Genomic DNA, 21,729 nt, shown 5'->3' on the forward strand with positions numbered 1-21,729 from the left:
GTATCTACTACAGGTTTTTATTTCTGCTGACCATGGGGTTTACATAAAACAACCTAGTGATAATAGTCTACTTTAAGCTAATAACAACTTAACTTTGATCTTATCCCAGAACTGCACTTTTACTTCTCCCTCCCCTACACTTTAGCTTGTTAATGTGACAACTTACATCAGCTTATCTTGTGTATGTATTAACACATTATTGTAGTCATAATTCTTTTTTAAAAAAATACTTTTGTCTTTTAACTTTTATATTTACTAGAGTTAAAAGTGATCTACAACTCATTATAGCCATTTCTCTCAGGTTGTTTACTGGAGATTTTTTTTCTTCCTTTGTGTTGTGTTTTCTCGATTCCTCATATTCCTTGTAGATTTGCTTTGTTGTCTGTGCATTTGAAGAAGCAGCTACTTCTCCCCATCTTCTTGGACTGATTTTGACTGGGATACACTTTCACTGTCAGCAGTGCTCAGTGTTAGTCACTCTAGGGCTGGGAGCAAAGCCCCTTTTGCGTCCTTCCTTCCCTCCGGAGGAAAAGTATCAGTTCTCTGCTTTTCCACAATCACGACAAAAAAAATTCTGACTATAAGGGGATGCACTCCCCTTTTTTGTTTCTAACTGTCTCAAGGGACCAAGATCTTTGGTTGTTCAGTGCTCAGTACGAGGCAAGATAGAAACCAGTTCCTCAGAAGGCACCCTAGGAGGCCCTGAGGCCTTGTGCACAATCCAACCTCACCATCCCTCCATGCGAGAATCATGGGCTGAGGCAGTCTTCCTGGGGTGGAGCTAAGCCTGTCTGGAGGAGGGACTGATGTGAGTAAATTGAAATTGCTTTTCTTACCTGTATAAATACGACTGCTTCTCAGTTTATGCTCCTCTAGGCTGCTTCTACTTCTTAGTTGGATCCTGAATGTCTCTTCACGGTATTTTAGTAACAATATTATTGTTAAATCAGCATTTCTGTGGAGGGATGAGAGGTAAGTCTCCCTACTCTACCATCTAACTGGCATCATTCAGAACCTTAAATATGTCATCCCACTGCCTTTTGATGACATAGTTTCAAGTAAAAAAACAGCTGTTGATCTTATGGAGCATCCCTTGTACTTGAGGAATTGCTTTTCTCTTGCTACTTTCGAAATTCTGTGCTTGCCTTTGTCTTCCAGCTGCTAGTTATAATGCATTTTGGTGTGGATCTCTTTAAGTTTATTCTCCTTGAAATTCATTCAGCTTTGTGGATATGTAGATTCATTCTTTCTACAAAGTTGGGAAGAGTTTGGCCATTATTTTTTCAAATATTCTTTCTGCCTTTTTCTCTTCTCCTTCTGGGACTCCTATAATGCATATATTAGTCTGAAGGAGAGTGTCCTATGGGTCCTTTATGCTCTTTTCACTTCCTTTTATTCCTTTTTATTTCTTCTACTCAGACTGGATAATTTCAATTGTCCTATATTCAAGTTTGCCGATTCCATCTTCTGCCTGGTGAACTCTGCTGTGTAACCTCTCCAGTAAAAATTTTATTTCAGCTATTTTAATTTTTAGCTCCACAACTTCTTTTTAAAGAAAGAGTTTGGTTCCTTTTACAATAATTTTTGTCTCTTAACTGATAGTGTCTATTTGTTCTTACACTTTTCTCCCAGTTTTCTTAAGTTCTCTGTCCATGGTATCCTTTAGCTCTTTAAACATATTTAAAATATGTAATATCTTTGTCTAGCAAGTCCAATATCTGGGCTTCCTCAGGAATGGTTTCTGCCAATTTTTCCCCTGTGAATGGTCCATAATTTTCTGTTTGTTTGTATGCTTTATATTTTTCTTTGTAAATTGGACAATTTGAATATCACAGTGTGGTAACTCTGGAAATCCCATCCCCAGGGTTTGCTGTTGTTGATTGTTGTGGGCTGCAGTTGTCCATTTTTTTATTGAATTTTCCAAAATATTTTTTCAAAAAAATAAACTGTACTCCTTGTTCTGTGTGGTCACTGAAGTCTTTTTTCTGTTATCTCTGCAGTAATCCTGTTGGGGATTCTTTTATCTCCAATCCTAATCCCGATAGAGATTTACTTTAATGCCAGGAACCAAAACCAAAACCACCACCACCAACAAAAACCAAACTCCCTTTTTTCTGAGCAGATTATCTCTGGGCTGGGGCACTCCTTCAACATTTAGCTAGGCTACCAGCAACTGTGCCTTAGACTTCCCATCCTGCTTGAGCAAAGAGCAAAGATCGACTAGAGATGTTAGCTTAGGGTTCTTTTCAGGTGTTTTCTGAACATGCATCCTGCTCTGGTCATGCACAATCCACTGCAGATTCCTTGGTGTATGTGGTAACCCTTCAAAGCCCTTATTCCTTGAAGTATCTTCCTCCTTAGCCTCATCCTTCTCAGGCTTTTTGTCAGCCTGCTGCTTGCCCTGTCCACTGTTCCTTGTTACAGGTGGCTACAGGTAGTGTCTTTCTGTAAAGCTTTTGACTGACACCAGCCTGAGGAGCTGCTCCCATCTAAATGGAAACTCCAGGCAGGTCAAAATCCAGAGTCACAATGTTTTGAGAACAAAGTGAGTATTGCACTTCCTGGCATCAGCAAGACACCAACTGGAACTCAGGCCACCATCTCCATGTCTGCCACTAAGCAGGAGAATGAGGGGTGGTACATGAGGAAGCAGAAATACCACAATACTTTCTTACTGAAATTTACACCTTTTGTTTCATTAAACACTCCCTTGGTTTCTATAAGTTTTTTACTAGATTTCATATATCCAAAAACATGGATTCTGTAAGTTCTTGCAAGTTTAATTGCTGCCTTAGCAAAGGGACTTTTCTTTATCTTTTTTTGATGTTTGAATTTTATTTTATTTATTTTTTTATACAGCAGGTTCTTATTAGTTATCCATTTTATACATATTAGTGTATATATGTCAATCCCAATCTCCCAATTCATCCCACCACTACCACCCCCGATGCCACTTTCCCCCCTTGGTGTCCATACGTTTGTTCTCTACATCTGTGTCTCGATTTCTGCCCTGCAAACCAGTTCATCTGTACCATTTTTCTAGGTTCCACATATATGTGTTAATATACAATATTTGTTTTTCTCTTTCTGACTTACTTCACTCTGTATGACACTCTTTAGGTCCATCCACGTCTCTACAAATGACCCAGTTTCGTTCCTTTTTATGGCTGAGTAATATTCCATTGTATATATGTACCACATCTTCTTTATCCATTCGTCTGTCGATGGGCATTTAGGTTGCTTCCATGACCTGGCTATTGTAAATATTGCTGCAGTGAACATTGGGGTGCATGTGTCTTTTTGAGTTATGGTTTTCTCTGGGTATATGCCCAGTAGTGGGATTGCTGGGTCACATGGTAATTCTATTTGTAGTTCTTTAAGGAACCTCCATACTGTTCTCCATAGTGGCTGTATCAATTTACATTCCCACCAACAGTGCAAGACGGTTCCCTTTTCTCCACACCCTCTCCTGCATTTGTTGTTTGTAGATTTTCTGATGATGCCCATTCTGACTGGTGTGAGGTGATACCTCATTGTCGTTTTGATTTGCATTTCTCTAATAATTAGTGATGTTGCACAGCTTTCATGTGCTTCTTGGCCATCTGTATGTCTGTTTTGGGAAAATGTCTATTTAGGTCTTCTGCCCATTTTTGGACTGGGTTGTTTGTTTTTTTGATATGGAGCTGCATGAGCTGCTCGTAAATTCTGGAGATTAATCCTTTGTCAGTTGCTTCATTTGCAAATATTTTCTCCCATTCTGAGGGTTGTCTTTTCGTCTTGTTTATGGTTTCCTTTGCTATGCCAAAGCTTTGAAGTTTCATTAGGTCCCATTTGTTTATTTTTGTTTTTATTTCCATTACTCTAGGAGGTGGATCCAAAAAGATCTTGCTGTGATTTATGTCAAAGAGTGTTCTGCCTATGTTTTCCTCTAAGAGTTTTAGTGTCCAGTCTTACATTTAGGCCTTTAATCCATTTTGAGTTTATTTTTGTGTATGGTGTTAGGGAGTGTTCTAATTTCATTCTTTTACATGTAGCTGTCCAGTTTTCCCAGCACCACTTATTGAAGAGACTGTCTTTTCTCCATTGTATAGCCTTGCCTCCACAAAGGGACTTATTTTTGAGCTTTGTACTCTGTCATTGTTCATGATGTTACTCTGACATCTATAATTATATCTTTAGATAATATATATTGATTGTCTACTCTGGTCTGTAATAAAATTAAATATGATTTTTCTTTATTTTCTCTATCATTCCTGTCCTCCACCATCCATTTTTTGGATAGTGGTATTACATTTCTTAATGCTTATCTACATACTGTTACAATGTTTATATTTCTATTACTTGATCTCTCAACTTTATATCCTTTGAGCCCCAGCTGTTACAAATGAGGCAGTTGATGAATTTACTGTCAACATTTTTTTCTCCACTACTTCTCAGTATTTGCTAGTTATATAATCTCTACAGTGTCATGGCATAAAACTGTTCTATTCTTTATCATCAAACCATCCTCTTTATGTGTTTTTACAGTAAATATATTCAATACCCATTGCAAGTCCTTTTGCTATGGTTTCCTCATTCATATCTTAGTTTCCTGAATTTTGTTTTCTACTAGTTTATTCAAAATCGCCACAGGAGAACAATGCTCTCTTAGTGTTTGCATTAATAAAGCTGTTTCCTTGTAGTTTTTATACTTTAAGGACAGATGCCTGGGTATGAAATCCTCAGTTTAGCCTTTCTTTACCTGGGTAGCTTGTAGGAATTTCTCCACTGTCTTTTGCCTTTGGCATTCTATGCACTTTGAAGAAAACTAAAGTAAGAGAAAATTCCTTCTCATAAGTGGCTTGACTATCTTGCCTAGTTACACAAAGAAGTATATATTTACCTTAAAGTTTCAGTACTTATTTTATTATGTATCTGAAGGTAGACTATTGTGGTGGGTAGAAAAATATTTCCTCAGACATGTCCACACTGTAATCCCTGAAACCTGTGAGTTTCTTACCTCACCTGGCAAAAGGGACTAGGAAGATGTGATTAAGATAAGGAATTTGGGCATATTATCCTGGATTATCTGTGTGGTCCCAGTATAATCACAAAGGTCCTTGTAGGAGAGAGTTAGCAGGGTCAGAGTCGGAGAAGGTGATGTGGCGATGAAAACAGAGTTCAGAATGTTGTGATTGCTGTCTGGGAAGAGGAAGGGCCACAAGCCCAGGAAAGCAGGCAGACTGTAGAAGCTGGAAAAGGCAAGGGATGGACATTCCAGCGTCCAGAAAGAACACAACTTGCCAACACCTTGACTTTTGCCCAGTGAGACTTCTGATGTTTCAAACGGGAGATAATAAATGTGTATTGTTTTAAGCCACTAAGTTTGTGGTAATTTGTTACAGCTGCAATAAGAAACTAATAAAACTCTGAATCAACTTTCTCTGGCACATAATGGGTCTTTTAATTCTGCAGTAGCTCTAAGTGCTTGTTCTGCTTGACTTTTTGTTGTTTTTGTTTTGTCTCTCTGGGTTCCAATTATGTATATGCTGGCAATTCATTACCTATCTTTTATATTCTATAGTTTTACAATTTTTCTCAAATTCTTAACTGTTTTTTTAATTTCCATCTCATTTTGTTCTGTGTGAAACCTATTTTCCCTTCTGAAACTTTTACTTTCATTTAAGTGAGCACTTTCCCCCCCTAATTTCCCAAATTCTTTTAGCTTACATTGACATTTGCTGTTTGTTTGTGTGTAGATTTCTGTGTGTGTGTGTGCGGGCCTCGTAACCTTTAGCGAGTTGATTTTGCTGACTCTGTGTGAACTTTGCTGTTCCAGGCCATTGACTCTTTCCTTTGCTTTTTCTCTGCACTTTTATGCTCAACTTCAGTGTGATCTCAGTTGCTTTGGGCATCCCTTGCAGTTATTTTGGAGAACACACATCTATGTTTCTTTCATGGGATTTACAGGAGGTAAAAAAGGAGACATGTGATTTCCACAATCACTGATAGTGGAAGTCTCTCGTTTATTCTGTTTTTCAACATAATTATTTCACAGAGGCAATGATGAGATTTAATCTCACAGTAGAATTTGACACTTGATGATTTCCCTCTTTTTGAAACACGTGCTTTTCTTGGTTTGTTTCTCCAACCATGTTCCTAGCTTTTTTGGCCACTGCTTTTTAAACTTCTTTGCAAATTATTCTTAAATTTCTTCAGTATTGATGTTTTTCAGACAGCTGACACAGTCCCATTGTCTTCGTTCTTATTTCTTTGGCATTCCTAAATCCTCCTGTGTTCTCACTTAACATGCATGTGTGACGGCTTAAATGTAGATCTTTAGCCCAGATGACTTTTCTGAGATCCAAGCCTATATATATACCTCTGTCTACTTAACATCTTTTCCTGAGTATCTTGGTGGCATATCAGCGTGAACTCTTCAGAACTTTTCCCCAAGTCTGGTCTTTTTCCAGTGTCTCCTGTTTCAGTAAGTGCTGACCATGTCTTCAGCTGTTCAATCCGGAATTCTGAGTGTCATTCTTGACGGCTTCCTCGAAGTCAGTACGTTAATCTCAAAACTTTATCAGTGGTTCCTCATATATATAATTTGAACGAATCTGTTTTTCTTCATTTTCATTTCACCATCCTAGTATAAACCACCATCGTCTCTCACCTTGGCTGGTTTCCTTGCCTCCAGTTTTGCACATTTCTTACCTGGTAACCACATAGAGATGTTTCTAAAACACAGATACAGTCATTTTCCCCCACTTCTCACAGCCCCTACAGGGCTTCTCACTGCCCTTCTGGTAGCTCAGCCTGCATGGCTCTGCCTGTCTGGCTTCTGTTTCTTTTGATTTTCCAAGTCCTGCCTCATCTACAGAATCAGGCATATGATTACGTGGATTTCACTGCTAAACTATATTTGTTCAATAAAAAAAAAATCCCTATTTCCTTTTTAAAAATCCCTCTTTCTTAAATTGGTTTACTTAATCTATCTTCAAAAAATATTATTAGTATCTTCTCCCTTAAAACTATTTCCAGGAGTTTTAAGATAATAAAATAGAAAATCAGGAACAGTAACCAACTGTGATAGCTGTGATTGAAAGCTGCTCTCTGGAGCATCTATATTCAATTACTGTGGGAAATAACACTGGAGGTATAACTATCTGGGAGGAGATTGCCTATTCATAAAATAGAATAGAAAACAAATATTAATGAAATAGATCTGATTTTCCTATAAAAATTTCTTGTCCTAAAATTTATCTACAAGTCTTTCATATATATCAGTACAGGAAAGATCTACTCTTTCAAAAGCAGGCATTTTCAGAAATACATGTAAATTATTTTTACATTTAAACACTGGCATTATTTTTATTTAATTTCACATATTAATGTACACAGTAATTTATTAATTTTTCCGAAACATTTAAATACATCAAGTATTTAAAGCTGAGTGGAGCTGGGAAGTTCACACTTTATATACCAAGATATATCAGTATTTTAGCTGTTGACTAGCAAAATTAAGCATTAATACTCCTAGAATTTACCTCCACTGACTGAAATAAAAACACACAATATAAGATCTATGAGTTGGAGTTCATTCAGTGTCTTATTGAGGACTATAGCCCGGGAGACAGCCTCTCAGATAGCTGTGAGAAAGAGTTCCAAAAAGGCAAGGGAGGAACCTGGATATATCTAATTTTTTTTTTTTCTGGAAAAGAATGTTTAGTCGACCATCAAAAGATTACTGCTAATCACAAAGAATAGACCCTCAGTTTAATGACTTTAGGGCTTTCCTGTGTGTGAGGAGAAGATGTAAGAATCTGTGGTCATTGAAATTTTTCCTTTCCGAATTCCTAGATACTATGAGGAGTGATTCACACTAGCTTAGATAAGCGTCCTACAGAGGAGTCATTTAGTACATATTTTCTTGTTAACATCTGTCTGTGGTCTAACTAGCAGGCAAAAAAACCTAAGTGAATTTTAAGATGTAGAAACATATTATAACATTTATGCTTAAGTTTATAACTACTTTAGCTTGTAATTAATTGTTCAGTCTGTTTTCTGAAATTAAAACTTCATGGAGCAGCACATGTTGATTGAGTGCATACTGTGTGCTAGGCTCCATTCTTGGCCTCTGAGTTTCCAGCTGTGACTACAGCATAGTCATTGCCTTGGCCCAATGGAGTGTAATTGTGTGTGTGTGTGTGTGTGTGTGTGTGTGTGTGTGTGTGTGCGTGTGCGTGTGTATGTGTGTGTGTGTGCGTGCATGTGCATGTGTGAGGCTGCGGTTGGGAGGAGAAACATAGACAGTATATAAAGACAAGCAAATGTATACTCTCTCTCTCTTTAATAAGAATATTTCCAGCGAGGTATGATGAAATGCCGAAAGCAAAAGAGTAAATAAGAATACAAACCTAATAACTACTTGTTTTTCTTTCTATTATGACAATACAGCAGTGGAATTTGGTAAGAACTGGCTAATTTTATAGATATAAGTATTGTATAAAGAAATAGAGGATCAATTTCAGGTATGGCAAAAAAATTTTTTTACTCAATATCTCTAGTCAGAATATAAACAAGCAGTTTTAGAAATATGTGTTTTACTTCAAAGTTCATATTACCTCTATAGTGGAGGGTGTTTCATTTCCAAGAGTTTCAGAAACGAGGTAATAAAATGCTTTTAAAAACCAATCGAATGCTAGTGACTAATTGCCTAGTACCCCACCATTTTGAATTATTTTATGTTTAAAGTTGAATTAGTTAACTCAGTAAATATTTGCTGCAACTGCTGTGGGCCAGGTATCATTTTAGGCCCTGGGGAAACAACAGGGAACCAAACAGAAACAGTCCCCAAGCTCAGAGAAATTAGAGTCTATGATGTGTATAGTTTTGAAGGGGAAGGAAAGCCCTTTGTGGTCAGAGTACCAAGTAAGTATCACTTCCATGAAAACAATCACATTCAGTCATCAGCCTACATTTTACAATAATAACAACCATGATATTAATTTTTCCTCGTGTTTTCAGAACTCTACCTTAAAGAATGCTTTGGGAACGTGATCTTTATTTAAACAGAACTTAAAACTACGTCATTATAATCTTTTCACCGAAATAATATTTTATAAAAACAGGTGATGATGAGATTACCTCTGTTATTTGTAAATGAGGAGATCTTTAGTCATGGACTGTCATTACCCAGTGTGTGGCCCTGGAGAGTTTTCATTTAAGGAAATGTTTCTCAGAGACCATCTTTGTGGACAGCAGATTGGGGGGATCAGACCTGCCTCATGTGCCGGGGGGTGCATTCACTCCTCCTGAGAGACAGAGCCATTCAGGGGAGCACAGGAGAGGAGTGGAGATCTGTGGGGTCCCCTCCTGCTGCTTCCTCTCTCCTCTCTCCACCCACCCCTCCCTCTCAGCTCCCTCCCTCTGTCTGTGGAATGTGATCCTGCAGGGCTGCCTTAAGGAATTGTTTCATTGTAACTTGAATTCACAGTATAGTGGCTTTGTTTGACCACTCAGGTTCTTAATTCCTCAGAAATATTCAGAAAATATGTGGTTCTTCTTCTGTATTCTTCCCTCGAGAATCCTATTTGGGAAAAGCTCAAGTAGGATGGTTTTGCCTTGGGGGCACCATTGAAGCGGGCATGTCCACTTAGAAATTGTGTTTATGAACATGAAAGCATCGTCAACTATTGCATCCTAGGGCGGCGCCTTAGGAAAATCCGCAGGGGAACATTTCCTTTATTCTCAATGTAGGACAAGTTGTTCTTTTCTTGAGCTTCTGTCATACCGTCTTGTAGACTTCTGAATTTTATTATTGATTTTGTTTCTTTTTTTGTTATGACCAAGGTGACGCTTGGGGACACATGTGGTCCAACATTGCCAATTATATGGGAACATTTTTTATATGATTTTAGATGACCCCAGTTTCATTTTACTATTTTTTTCTTGTACTGCCATTTCCCTAATCTTCTTTTCCCTTACTTTATGCCATTTTATTTATACCCCAGATTTCCCAGCCCCTAGCCTCAGGGTCCACTGTTTACTCCACTATATGCATAACATGATGGTGGGAGCTCCAGTGACCTTAGCGTGTGAATTCACCGGAAAGCAGTGTTTACTCTTTCAGTGGGCATTCCGTCTCAGCCATCCGCACCCCTTTTGCCCATGCATTTCTTTGGCCTCTGTCTTCTCTCTGCCCCTTTATCCAACTCTTGAGAACCGTGGCTCTCCTGCCACTCCCCAAGTGATGTTTGAGGGATAGTGGAGGAGAATGGGTGTATTGAACAGAAACCACTTCAACTTGAACATTACGGATGGGTATCACAACATTCCTGGACCATTTCCTAGGAGAGGTTGCATCTCAGTAATTTCTCTCCCTCTCCTTAAGCTCTGTCTTATTGCCATGTTGGGGAGAGGGTGGCTTCCTCTCCATATTCTTCGCTAAACTCTCCACATACAAACTCCCTCCTTTCTGGGAACTGGAGGGGAGCAAAATTTGCTGCCCCAAAATGTGTCTCTTTGACATGAGGATTAATTTAGGCTGATTATTTTTAGCGATTATTTTTAAGAAGACGCGGGAAGTTTTTCTTGTTACCTCTCCCCTTAAGTTCCTAAAAGAATTTGGATAGAGGACTTGTTCCTAGAACAGAGCCATCCTGAGAGATGTCTGCAAAGAATATGGGCTGAGGGTAGTGGGGGAGACTCTGGTAGGGCTTAGCGACCAGAGTCCACTCTGTGTCCCACTGTCTCTGGTGGCCCAGCAGACATTTGTTTTGCCCACTTTGGGGGGTTACTCAGTCTTCCTGGGAGTCTCCCATGTATGCATATTATTAAACTTTTGTGTGATTTTCTCCTGTTGATCTGTCTCATGTTAGTTGAATCCTTAGACCAGCCAGAAGAACCAAGAAGGGTAGAGGAAAATCTTTTCCTCCCCGACAGAATCAAAGGAAAACCAAAAATTTCTCTTGGTGTGTTATTCAGAGACAGTTTGTCCATGTTTTTGGCCTCAAACTGTCCCATCCAGACCAGACTATGTTTTGAAAATTGCTGAAATACAGAAGAAATCAAAACCCCAGACATTACATATGAAGTGTTTGCTTTCAAGTTCCTGTATCTGACAATTGCCTGGGTGAGTATGTAAATATGGCTGAGAAACCAGTGGAGGATTGTGATTTCTCTTCTTTTCCCCTTTTTCTAAAAGATGAAATTCTCCTCTAGGTTTCGGACTTAGTTTAGCAGCTAAGTGGAGGTGAAGAACTGCTTTTCTCAGTTTTTTTTTCTTATGAATGATTCTCTTCATTGTAGGAGCTTACACATTTGTTCCATGGCTTCTCAGCTTTAAAAGAGGAAGAGCGCTAGAAGAAAAAGAGAATAAAATATTGGTCAAAGAAACGGGTTACTTCTTTATATATGGTCAGGTAGGTTCCACCCTAATACCGCTGTCACTGTCCAGTGCCTCCCATTTTGTGCTGACTTCTGACAAAGTTCTTTGGTTTGTTTCTCAGGTTTTATACACCGATAACACCTTTGCCATGGGACACCTAATACAGAGGAAAAAAGTCCATGTCTTTGGGGACGAATTGAGTCTGGTGACTTTGTTCCGATGTATTCAAAATATGCCTGAAACACTACCCAATAATTCCTGTTATTCAGCTGGTAAATAATAGTTCTATATACATAGACAGAAAGACATTCCTCAATATACTGTGTGGTACTTATTATCTTGAATGATAAGCTAGTCTGTGTTGATAGAGGCAAAATCATTATTAATAGGTTTATCATTTTTATATACATTTAGAAAGGCAGTAACTTCACAGCAATACACACTAGAACAATCGTAAGCGGTGTTTTCTTCAACCTGTAATAACAATGCTGGAATAATACGAGAATGATAAGCGCGTGCCAGGCACTTTACCTGTGCCCCTTCCTTTAATCCTCCCTGTCGAAGGGAGGTGGGGTCTGAGGCACAGAGAGGAAGCACACATTGTCTTAGGCTGCACAGAACTTAGTTTAAACCAGCCAGTCGGACCCCAGTGGGACTCACAGAATCTCTTCTTCACCTCCTGCGGAAGAAGTACCTTTGGCTGGTTTGAGGGTCAGGTCCAGTGGCCCAGTGGCTTTGCTGGTGTCAGTGGACACCAGGTGGATGCGTTTGGGATGTGAAAGTGTAGGAGTGAGGCTGCATTTCAACTCAGAAAAGGGAAAGGGCAGGCTCGCTTCATTGCAGGTCTGTTTGGGCTGTAATTGCCGTCGTAGCCTTCATCTTGTCTTGGGATAATTTCAAATTAATCGAGGCCAGTATTTGAAAAAAAAAAAAATGCCTTCGACACGTTTATTTCTCGCTGGTGATTTTGACAAATCCATTCAGGACCCCGAGGAATGTCTTCCCTTCCAGACAGTTAGCGTGAATGGCAGTGTGAACACGGGGTGCAGCTGGGCTGTGCGATTTGAAGCGCTATATTCCAAAGGCGTTTACTGACAAAGGCACGATGAAACAAGTGAGAAGGCAAAATAGTTCCCAATAATGGAGACAAGTGTCATCCTGGATCCACAGCCACAAATAGCTTTGACAGGGTGATGAGGAAGTGTACGAAATTGGAATTCCCTAATTTTCATAGAGAATTGTTTCCCTGCAGCCAGTGGTAACCAGTATCTTGGTGTTGCAAAATATTTATAAATGGTGAGGTCACTTCAGTCTGTTATATGTATTTACATTAATTAGTACTTGGAGCTTTACAACACACTCTTTTTCAAATTTTCTATTCATCAGCCCCTCATGGTTACTTTCTCAGCCAGATTTCCTAGGTGCCTTACTTTTTAAGACTAATTAACTTGACCTTAAAGATATTTCTCAGTGCTAGTAGCTTAGTATTATTTACGAAAAGTGTTTTCTAGGAAATTTCAGGTTTTCAGTCTTTATCTGTTCTAGAACGAATTTGTTTAAAACCATTAAAAGCTACACATTGGTGTATACGTGTATAAAGTGCTTCCATAATAATCTGGAAAAAATTAAAATGGTCCATTTGAGGAGCCCAACGAAGCTGAATCTTATTATTTCATTAACAAATTGAATGTGTTTATTGTAGAAAAAGTTAGAGCTGATTGCTATAATCTGGAAGACTTGAACTAGCCAATAACCCAGTGTTGAAATTTTAAATAGAACCTACTTTGAAACGTAGTTGGTTCACACAGACTTTATTTGGAGAGTTCCTGTGAATTAATGATCTGTGATCTATAGCCTTTGTCAAATTATTAGATTATCTTCAATCTCTATGATAATGACTAATCCATTCAACAAGTAACTTCAATCTTTTTTTTTTTCTACTACTTAATGTAGTCATCAAATGCCTTGCCAATCCTAAAAGTGTACACTTTACCCTTAACAATACCTAGAACTATGTTCTTTTGTTTGTTGTCTGTCTTGGTCTATTAACAAAAAACAAGGTCCTTGTAGACAGACTCTTTGGTTATTCTGATCACCGCCCTGTGAGGGCCTACGAAGGTGTCTGGTATATCTGAGGTGCTCCGTAAATAAATACCCGCTGGCTAGTGCTGCAGGACACCCAGGTGCTTTGGTTTGACAGTGGAATAGAGGTTCACGTAGATGTGTTCCTGTAAATACATTTTCATGGCATGTTAATGAAACAATGCAACTACTTTTAAAATTGTGAGTTGAATGTATTGACAATTTAGATGCTATTTCCTTTGTTATTTCGTTGGTTTTATTCTCTGCCCCTCCTCCTCCTTCTTTTTCTTTATCTTTTTCTTTTAAAATGATGTCAAGAATGACCCGATAGTATACTGAGTGTAGTTCCTGAGTTGTGTTTTGTATTCCTGAATCACAGGCTGCATTATTGTAAAATAGGCGCATGAATGAAGATTAGTTGATCAGTTTTGAGAAGCTAATTACCTGTTGCTTTTGATTATAAAAACAAGTATGGAAACACAAATTATAGAGGGCTATAAAAGTAATCCAAATGACTTCTCATCCCATAGTTTGTACTCTAGAGAAAGACTATGTTAGCAGATGTGCTTTGTGAATAAGTAGTGTTTTGTTTTTCACTTTTAAATAATTTATGCATTTTATATGCACATTTGAAAGTATATTTAGGACTATGCAGTATATATACGTGGGTGTGCTCATTTTTTTGTATTTTTATTTAACATTATTTTTTAAAGATTCCCATGTCAATAAAATGAAGCAAAACCAATTTTTTTTTTTTTTTTTTTTTTTTTTTTTGCGGTACGCGGGCCTCTCACTGCTGTGGCCTCTCCCGTTGCGGACACGCAGGCTCAGCAGCCATGGCTCACGGGCCCAGCCGCTCCGCGGCATGTGGGATCTTCCCGGACCGGGGCACGAACCCGTGTCCCCTGCATCGGCAGGCGGACTCTCAACCACTGAGCCACCAGGGAAGCCCAAAACTACTTTTAACTATATAACATTCCATCAAGGGACGTGCTATGAATTCCTAAACTTTTTCTTATAGTTAGATGTCTGAGTCCTGTTTAGATTCTCCATTTTACGAACAGTAGGTGATACATCCATTTATGTCTGTTATAACTCCTTCTGCTTATTTCTTTTACTTTTTTTTGGGGGGGGGTGGTGTTTAGGCAAATCATAACGGGTTTAGAAGTCCACTGGTGTAATTTGAAGGGTGAATGCCTACTGTTTTTTTCCAAAACAAAGTAGTTGTCTTTAATGTTCTCCCCTCCCCCTCCTTTCCGTGTACAACTGCTTAAAGTTCTTGCAAATCATTCTTTTCCAGGCATAGCAAAGCTGGAGGAAGGAGATGAACTCCAACTGGCAATACCACGCGAAGATGCTAAAATATCCCGGGATGGAGACGGCACGTTTTTCGGTGCACTGAAACTTCTGTGACCTACTTACACACCTTGGTGTGGCTGTTTTCCTCCCTTTCTTTGTACCTCTAAAGAGAAAACACTTAACTGGAAATACCAAAAGGAAAAAAAAAAAAAGGTAGTTACCATAGCCTGGTTTGCTGAAACTAGACCAAAACAGGAAATTTAACAGACAACCACAGCCAAAGGGTGTCATGTGAATTAAAGAACTAGAGCCCGTTTAAGGAAAAATAGAACTAGAAAGACTTTTCACTATAATGCCATGTTGAACACCTTAGTCATAGTTTCTTACCTTGCAAGAAGCACAGGATTCAAAGGGGCAGTAATCATTTCTTCAGAAATGGTATCCCACTGTTTGCTATGGGACAGCGCCCATGGCTGTAGGACATTAAGACATTTGGGGGAGATCTGAGGATTTATCCTCTATTTTTATGTTAAATACCCTTTCTCCATTTTCAGTTAATATTGAGGAAACTAAAAAAAAGAAAAAAAAAGTATAGAAATCTTGCATTCCATACATGAAAAAGTAACTAAAAGTTTAAATATCATTAAACAATCGGACTCAAAATAGGATATAGGTACTATTTAAGTCTTTTAGGTTTATTTCAAGTTTGCAGTTTTTAGCTCTAATATCATATATTACCTGCTGGAACACTCCTGGACATCTTTCACAGGAGGAAAATAATTCTCTCATGTGTTTACACTTAGGTGTATTTTTTATAGCTAATTTCAGTTACTTCAGAAACTTTTAATGTAGGGTAATTCCAATTCATGCATATAAGCATTAATTGAAAGAAATAACTATAAGTGTTTTAACCTAAAAATAAAATCTGCCATAGAAGTTAATAAGTACATTTGTAATAATGTAATATCATTTCCCTTTATTTCCTATCCTTCTATTTTAAACTGCTGGTATTGTAGTTCACATATCCCAGCCTTTAAAAAATACTCATGTTATTAGCTTTACAGAAGTTGAGGTTTAATTAAAGTTCTTGGCATCCTGAGTATGTTATATCCCATGTGCTTGTTCCAAAGATTATCACATGCCAGAAGACATTGTCCTAATTTTCATTTTATAAAGACTCATTTTTGAGAATGCTGTAATACTTATCTTTTATAACGTCATGTGTTTTGCTTATATTTTTAAATGTCATCAGTTTAAACAGTTTACTTCATTGTTTAAACAGATGGAAAAATAGACCCTGGTCTACACTAGTTTTCCCCAGTTTACATTAAAATATTTTTAAAGGTATTTTTTTCAAAACAAAATTATTTGTATTTTGTGCCTAAAATTAAACTTTGTTTAAAACTGATTTCTATAGTTTTGGCTTTTTGGTTAAAATAAAATACACTTTGCAGTTTATTCTGTTCTTCAATATTGTAATAAAAAAGGAAGTGATAGGTGAGGTAGAAGTTTTGATAATAGAAGGAAGTCAGAGATTTTCTTAGTGTTGCTGCTAAGTGGATTGCCAAATAAAAAAATGTTAGTGCCTTTTGCCTCATTTTTGGATTGTTTGTCTAACACTAGTCATCTTTTGGTTTCTCTCCATAACACTGAATGTTGTCTTAAAAATTAGGTGCATGCAGGGAACTATAGTCAATATCCTGTGATTAAACCATAATGGAAAAGAATATGGAAAAGAATGTATATATATGTATAACTGAATCACTTTGCTGTACAGAAATGAACACAATATTGTAAATCAACTATACTTCAACTAAAAAAAAGACTAAGTAAAATGATAAAAAAAATTAGGTGCATAAATTGTTGAACATGATAAAGTAGTATGTGTTAGGGTATGATATAAAGTATTTCAAGTCATAAATATTTTACATGTTTCAAAAAGGATTTGGTCACCTCGGTACTATATATATAAAGTTATGGATTAAATATTTCTTAGAGCCCAGGTTAAACAAAGATAAAACTACATTGTAATAGGCTTGTGCCCTAATCTCTTGTGAATCTACAGCTTGCAACATTTTTCTTTCTAAATGGCTCAGCATATTTTGTCAGCAGGTGTAGAATTCAGCCACATAAAATGGTCTTAAATCTTATTTTGCTTTCTGTTCAAACCAGCCTTAAAATGTGAATCTTATCTTCCTCGTCAGTGAAATTGTGAGGAAAATCAGACTTCGGGTGAGTCAAAGTTTATGCAGTTATCAGGAAGTTGAATTAAGTCAGAAAGAGAAAGACAAATACCATATGATATTACTTGTATGTGTAATCTAAAATATGACACAGATGAACCTATCTATGAAACAGAAGCAGAATCAGGGACATAGAAAATAGACTGGTGGTTGCCAAGGAGGAGGGGTGTGGGAGAGGGATGGATTGGGAGTTTGGGAATAGCAGATGCAAACTGGTATATATATAAAATGGCTAAACAACAAGGTCCTACTGTAGAGCACAGGGAACTATATTCAATAACCTGGGATAAACCATAATGGAAAAGACTATGAAAAAGAATGTAGATATATGTATAACTGAGTCACTTTACTGTACAGCAGTGATTAACATGGTGTTGTAATTCAACTATACTTCAATAAAAAATAAATTAAAAAAAAAGATTAGGTAAATATAGAGGTGTGGGGGGATGTGACTGCAACAGTGAGTGAGATTGCCCAAGTTCAGCTTTTGCTATCTTTCCTCCAATTTATTTTAGCAGAAAATGGCTGTTATCCTGGGATTTCCTACGAAAAAAAATTTCTAAGGTTTAAGTGTATGGGCCCAGGCCAGATACTCTTCTGTGTTAAATCCGAAGTCAAGATTCGTGATGCTACCTAATCACCCAGTGAGGGCCCTCAGTGCATTAGCAGAACATCCTGAGGAAGTAATGTGCTGGCCTCACTGGCGCCTGGAGAAACGCCTCCACTGTCTGGTCACCGTGCAGAGAAGCTCTTCCCATGCACACTGTTATGGGTACAATGACCTACTGATAGAAGGGCTTAATAAATCTTATTGTCATTCGAAGTCCAAACCAGAAAATATTACTCTGAAGATGTCCCTGCCCTAGGAGACCCGTGCAGCCCCCTGACGTGTTTGGTTTGGCTCCCATGTTGCTTCGCAATTTTTGAGTTCGTTTCTTTTTTCTTTTTTTGTATTGGAGTATAATTGCTTTACAATGGTGTGTTAGTTTCTGCTTTATAACAAAGTGAATCAGCTATACATATACATATATCCCCATATCTCTTCCCTCTTGCGACTCCCTTCCACCCTCCCTATCCCACGCCTCTAGGTGGACACAAAGCACCGAGCTGATCTCCCTGTGCTATGCAGCTGCTTCCCACTAGCTATCTACCTTACGTTTGGTAGTGTATATACGTCCATGCCTCTCTCTCGCTTTGTCACAGCTTACCCTTTCCCCTCCCCATATGCTCAAGTCCATTCTCTAGTAGGTCTGTGTCTTTATTCCTGTCTAACCCCTAGGTTCTTAATGACATTTTTTTCTTAAATTCCATATATATGTGTTAGCATACAGTATTTGTCTTTCTCGTTCTGACTTACTTCACTCTGTATGACAGACTCTAGGTCTATCCACCTCATTACAAATAGCTCAATTTCGTTTCTTTTTATGGCTGAGTAATATTCCATTGTGTATATGTGCCACATCTTCTTTATCCATTCATCCGATGATGGACACTTTAGGTTGTTTCCATCTCCGGGCTATTGTAAATAGAGCTGCAATGAACATTTTGGTACATGACTCCTTTTGAATTATGGTTTTCTCAGGGTATATGCCCAGTAGTGGGATTGCTGGGTCGTATGGTAGTTCTATTTGTAGTTTTATAAGGAACCTCCATACTGTCCTCCGTAGTGGCTGTATCAACTTACATTCCCACCAACAGTGCAAGAGGGTTCCCTTTTCTCCACACCCTCTCCAGCATTTATTGTTTCTAGATTTTTTGATGATGGCCATTCTGACCGGTGTGAGATGATATCTCATTGTAGTTTTGATTTGCATTTCTCTAATGATTAATGATGTTGAGCATTCTTTCATGTGTTTGTTGGCAGTCTGTGTATCTTCTTTGGAGAAATATCTATTTAGGTCTTCTGCCCATTTTTGGATTGGGTTGTTTGTTTTTTTGTTATTGAGCTGCATGAGCTGCTTATAAATTTTGGAGATTAATCCTTTGTCAGTTGCTTCATTTGCAAATATTTTCTCCCATTCTGAGGGTTGTCTTTGGTCTTGTTTATGGTTTCCTTTGCTGTGCAAAAGCTTTGAAGTTTCATTAGGTCCCATTTGTTTATTTTTATTTCCATTTCTTGAGGAGGTGGGTCAAAAAGGATCTTGCTATGATTTATGTCAGAGTGTTCTGCCTATGTTTTCCTCTAAGAGTTTGATAGTTTCTGGCATTACATTTAGGTCTTTAATCCATTTTGAGCTTATTTTTGTGTATGGTCTTAGGGAGTGATCTAATCTAATACTTGTACATGTACCTGTCCAGTTTTCCCAGCACCAATTATTGAAGAGGCTGTCCTTTCTCCACTGTACATTCCTGCCTCCTTTATCAAAGATAAGGTGACCATATGTGCGTGGGTTTATCTCTGGGCTTTCTATCCTCTTCCATTGATCTTTCTATTTTTTTGCCAGTACTATACTGTCTTCATAACTGTAGCTTTGTAGTATAGTCTGAAGTCAGGGAGTCTGATTCCTCAAGCTCCGTTTTTCGTTCTCAAGATTACTTTGGCGATTCGGGGTCTTTTGTGTTTCCATACAAATTGTGACATTTTTTGTTCTAGTTCTGTGAAAAATGCCAGTGGTAGCTTGATAGGGATTGCATTGAATCTGTAGATTGCTTTGGGTAGTAGAGTCATTTTCACGGTGTTGATTCTTCCAATCCAAGAACATGGTATATCTCTCCATCTATTTGTATCATCTTTAATTTCTTTCATCAGTGTCTTATAATTTTCTGCATACAGGTCTTTTGTCTCCTTAGGTAGGTTTATTCCTGGATATTTTATTCTTTTTGTTGCAGTGGTAAATGGGAGTGTTTTCTTGATTTCACTTTCAGATTTTTCATCATTAGTGTATAGGAATGCAAGAGATTTCTGTACATTAATTTTATATCCTGCTACTTTACCAGATTCATTGATTAGCTCTAGTAGTTTTCTGGTAGCATCTTTAGGATTCTTTATGTATAGTATCATGTCATCTACAAACAGTGACAGTTTTACTTCTTCTTTTCTGATTTGGATTCCTTTTATTTCCTTTTCTTCTCTGATTGCTGTGGCTAAAACTTCCAAAACTATGTTGAATAAGAGTGGTGAGAGTGGGCAACCTTGTCTTGTTTGTGATCTTAGTGGAAATGCTTTCAGTTTTTCACCACTGAGGACGATGTTGGCTGTGGGTTTGTCATATATGGCCTTTATTATGTTGAGGAACGTTCCCTCTATGCCTACTTTCTGCAGGGTTTTTATCATAAATGGGTGTTGAATTTTGTCAAAAGCTTTCTCTGCATTTATTGAGATGATCATATGATTTTTCTCCTTCAATTTGTTAATATGGTGTATCACGTTGATTGATTTGCATATATTGAAGAATCCTTGCATTCCTGGAATAAACCCCACTTGATCATGGTGTATGATCCGTTTAATGTGCTGTTGGATTCTGTTTGCTAGTATTTTGTTGAGGATTTTTGCATCTATGTTCATCAGTGATATTGGCCTGTAGTTTTCTTTCTTTGTGACATCCTTGTCTGGTTTTGGTATCAGGGTGATGGTGGCCTCGTAGAATGAGTTTGGGAGTGTTCCTCTCTCTGCTATATTTTGGAAGAGTTTGAGAAGGATAGATGTTAGCTCTTCTCTAAATGTTTGATAGAATTCGCCTGTGAAGCCATCTGGTCCTGGGCTTTTGTTTGTTTGAAGATTTTAAATCACAGTTTCAATTTCAGTGCTTGTGACTGGTCTGTTCATATTTTCTATTTCTTCCTGATTCAGTCTTGGCAGGTTGTGCATTTCTAAGAATTTGTCCATTTCTTCCAGGTTGTACATTTTATTGGCATAGAGTTGCTTGTAGTAATCGCTTATGATCTTTTGTATTTCTGCAGTGTCAGAAGTTGTTATTTCTCCTTTTTCATTTCTAATTCTATTGATTTGAGTCTTCTCCCTTTTTTTCTTGATGAGTCTGGCTAATGGTTTATCAACTTTGTTTATTTTCTCAACCAGCTTTTAGTTTTATTGATGTTTTGCTATCGTTTCCTTCATTTCTTTTTCATTTATTTCTGATCTGATTTTTATGATTTCTTTCCTTCTGCTAACTTTGGGGTTTTTTGTTCTTCTTTCTCTGATTGCTTTAGGTGCAAGGTTAGGTTGTTTATTTGAGATGTTTCCTGTTTCTTAAGGTAGGACTGTATTGCTATAAACTTCCCTCTTAGAACTGCTTTTGCTGCATCCCATAGATTTTGGGTCATCGTGTCTGCATTGTCATTTGTTTCTAGGTATTTTTTGATTTCCTCTTTGATTTCTTCAGTGATCACTTCGTTATTAAGTAGTGTATTGTTTAGCCTCCATGTGTTTGTATTTTTTACAGATCTTTTCCTGTAATTGATATCTAGTCTCATAGTGGTGTGGTCCGAAAAGATACTTGATGCAATTTCAATTTTCTTAAATTTACCAAGGCTTGATTTGTGACCCAAGATATGATCTATCCTGGAGAATGTTCCATGAGCACTTGAGAAAAAGGTGTATTCTGTTGTTTTTGGATGGAATGTCCTATAAATATCAATTAAGTCCCTCTTGTTTAATGTATCATTTAAAGCTTGTGTTTCCTTATTTATTTTCATTTTGGATGGTCTGTCCATTGGTGAAAGTGGGGTGTTAAAGTCCCCTACTATGAATGTGTTACTGTCGACTTCCCCTTTTATGGCTGTTAGTATTTGCCTTAT

General features: G+C 37.7%; 1 protein-coding gene across 1 annotated transcript in view; it reads left to right on the forward strand.

The window, feature by feature from the left end:
- Positions 1-16,702, forward strand: part of TNFSF13B (TNF superfamily member 13b) — an 81,686-nt gene extending 64,984 nt beyond the window's left edge. Inside the window, exons 6-8 of the mRNA XM_079902926.1 lie at positions 11,290-11,402; positions 11,490-11,640; positions 14,751-16,702. Of these exons, the coding sequence (XP_079759052.1) occupies positions 11,290-11,402; positions 11,490-11,640; positions 14,751-14,863 (377 nt within the window). The 3' untranslated portion in view covers positions 14,864-16,702. The remainder of the gene's footprint in view (positions 1-11,289; positions 11,403-11,489; positions 11,641-14,750) is intronic.
- Positions 16,703-21,729: the final 5,027 nt, after the last annotated feature.

The sequence above is a fragment of the Stenella coeruleoalba genome (assembly GCF_951394435.1).
Source record: "Stenella coeruleoalba genome assembly, chromosome: 18".
Lineage (NCBI taxonomy): Eukaryota > Metazoa > Chordata > Mammalia > Artiodactyla > Delphinidae > Stenella > Stenella coeruleoalba.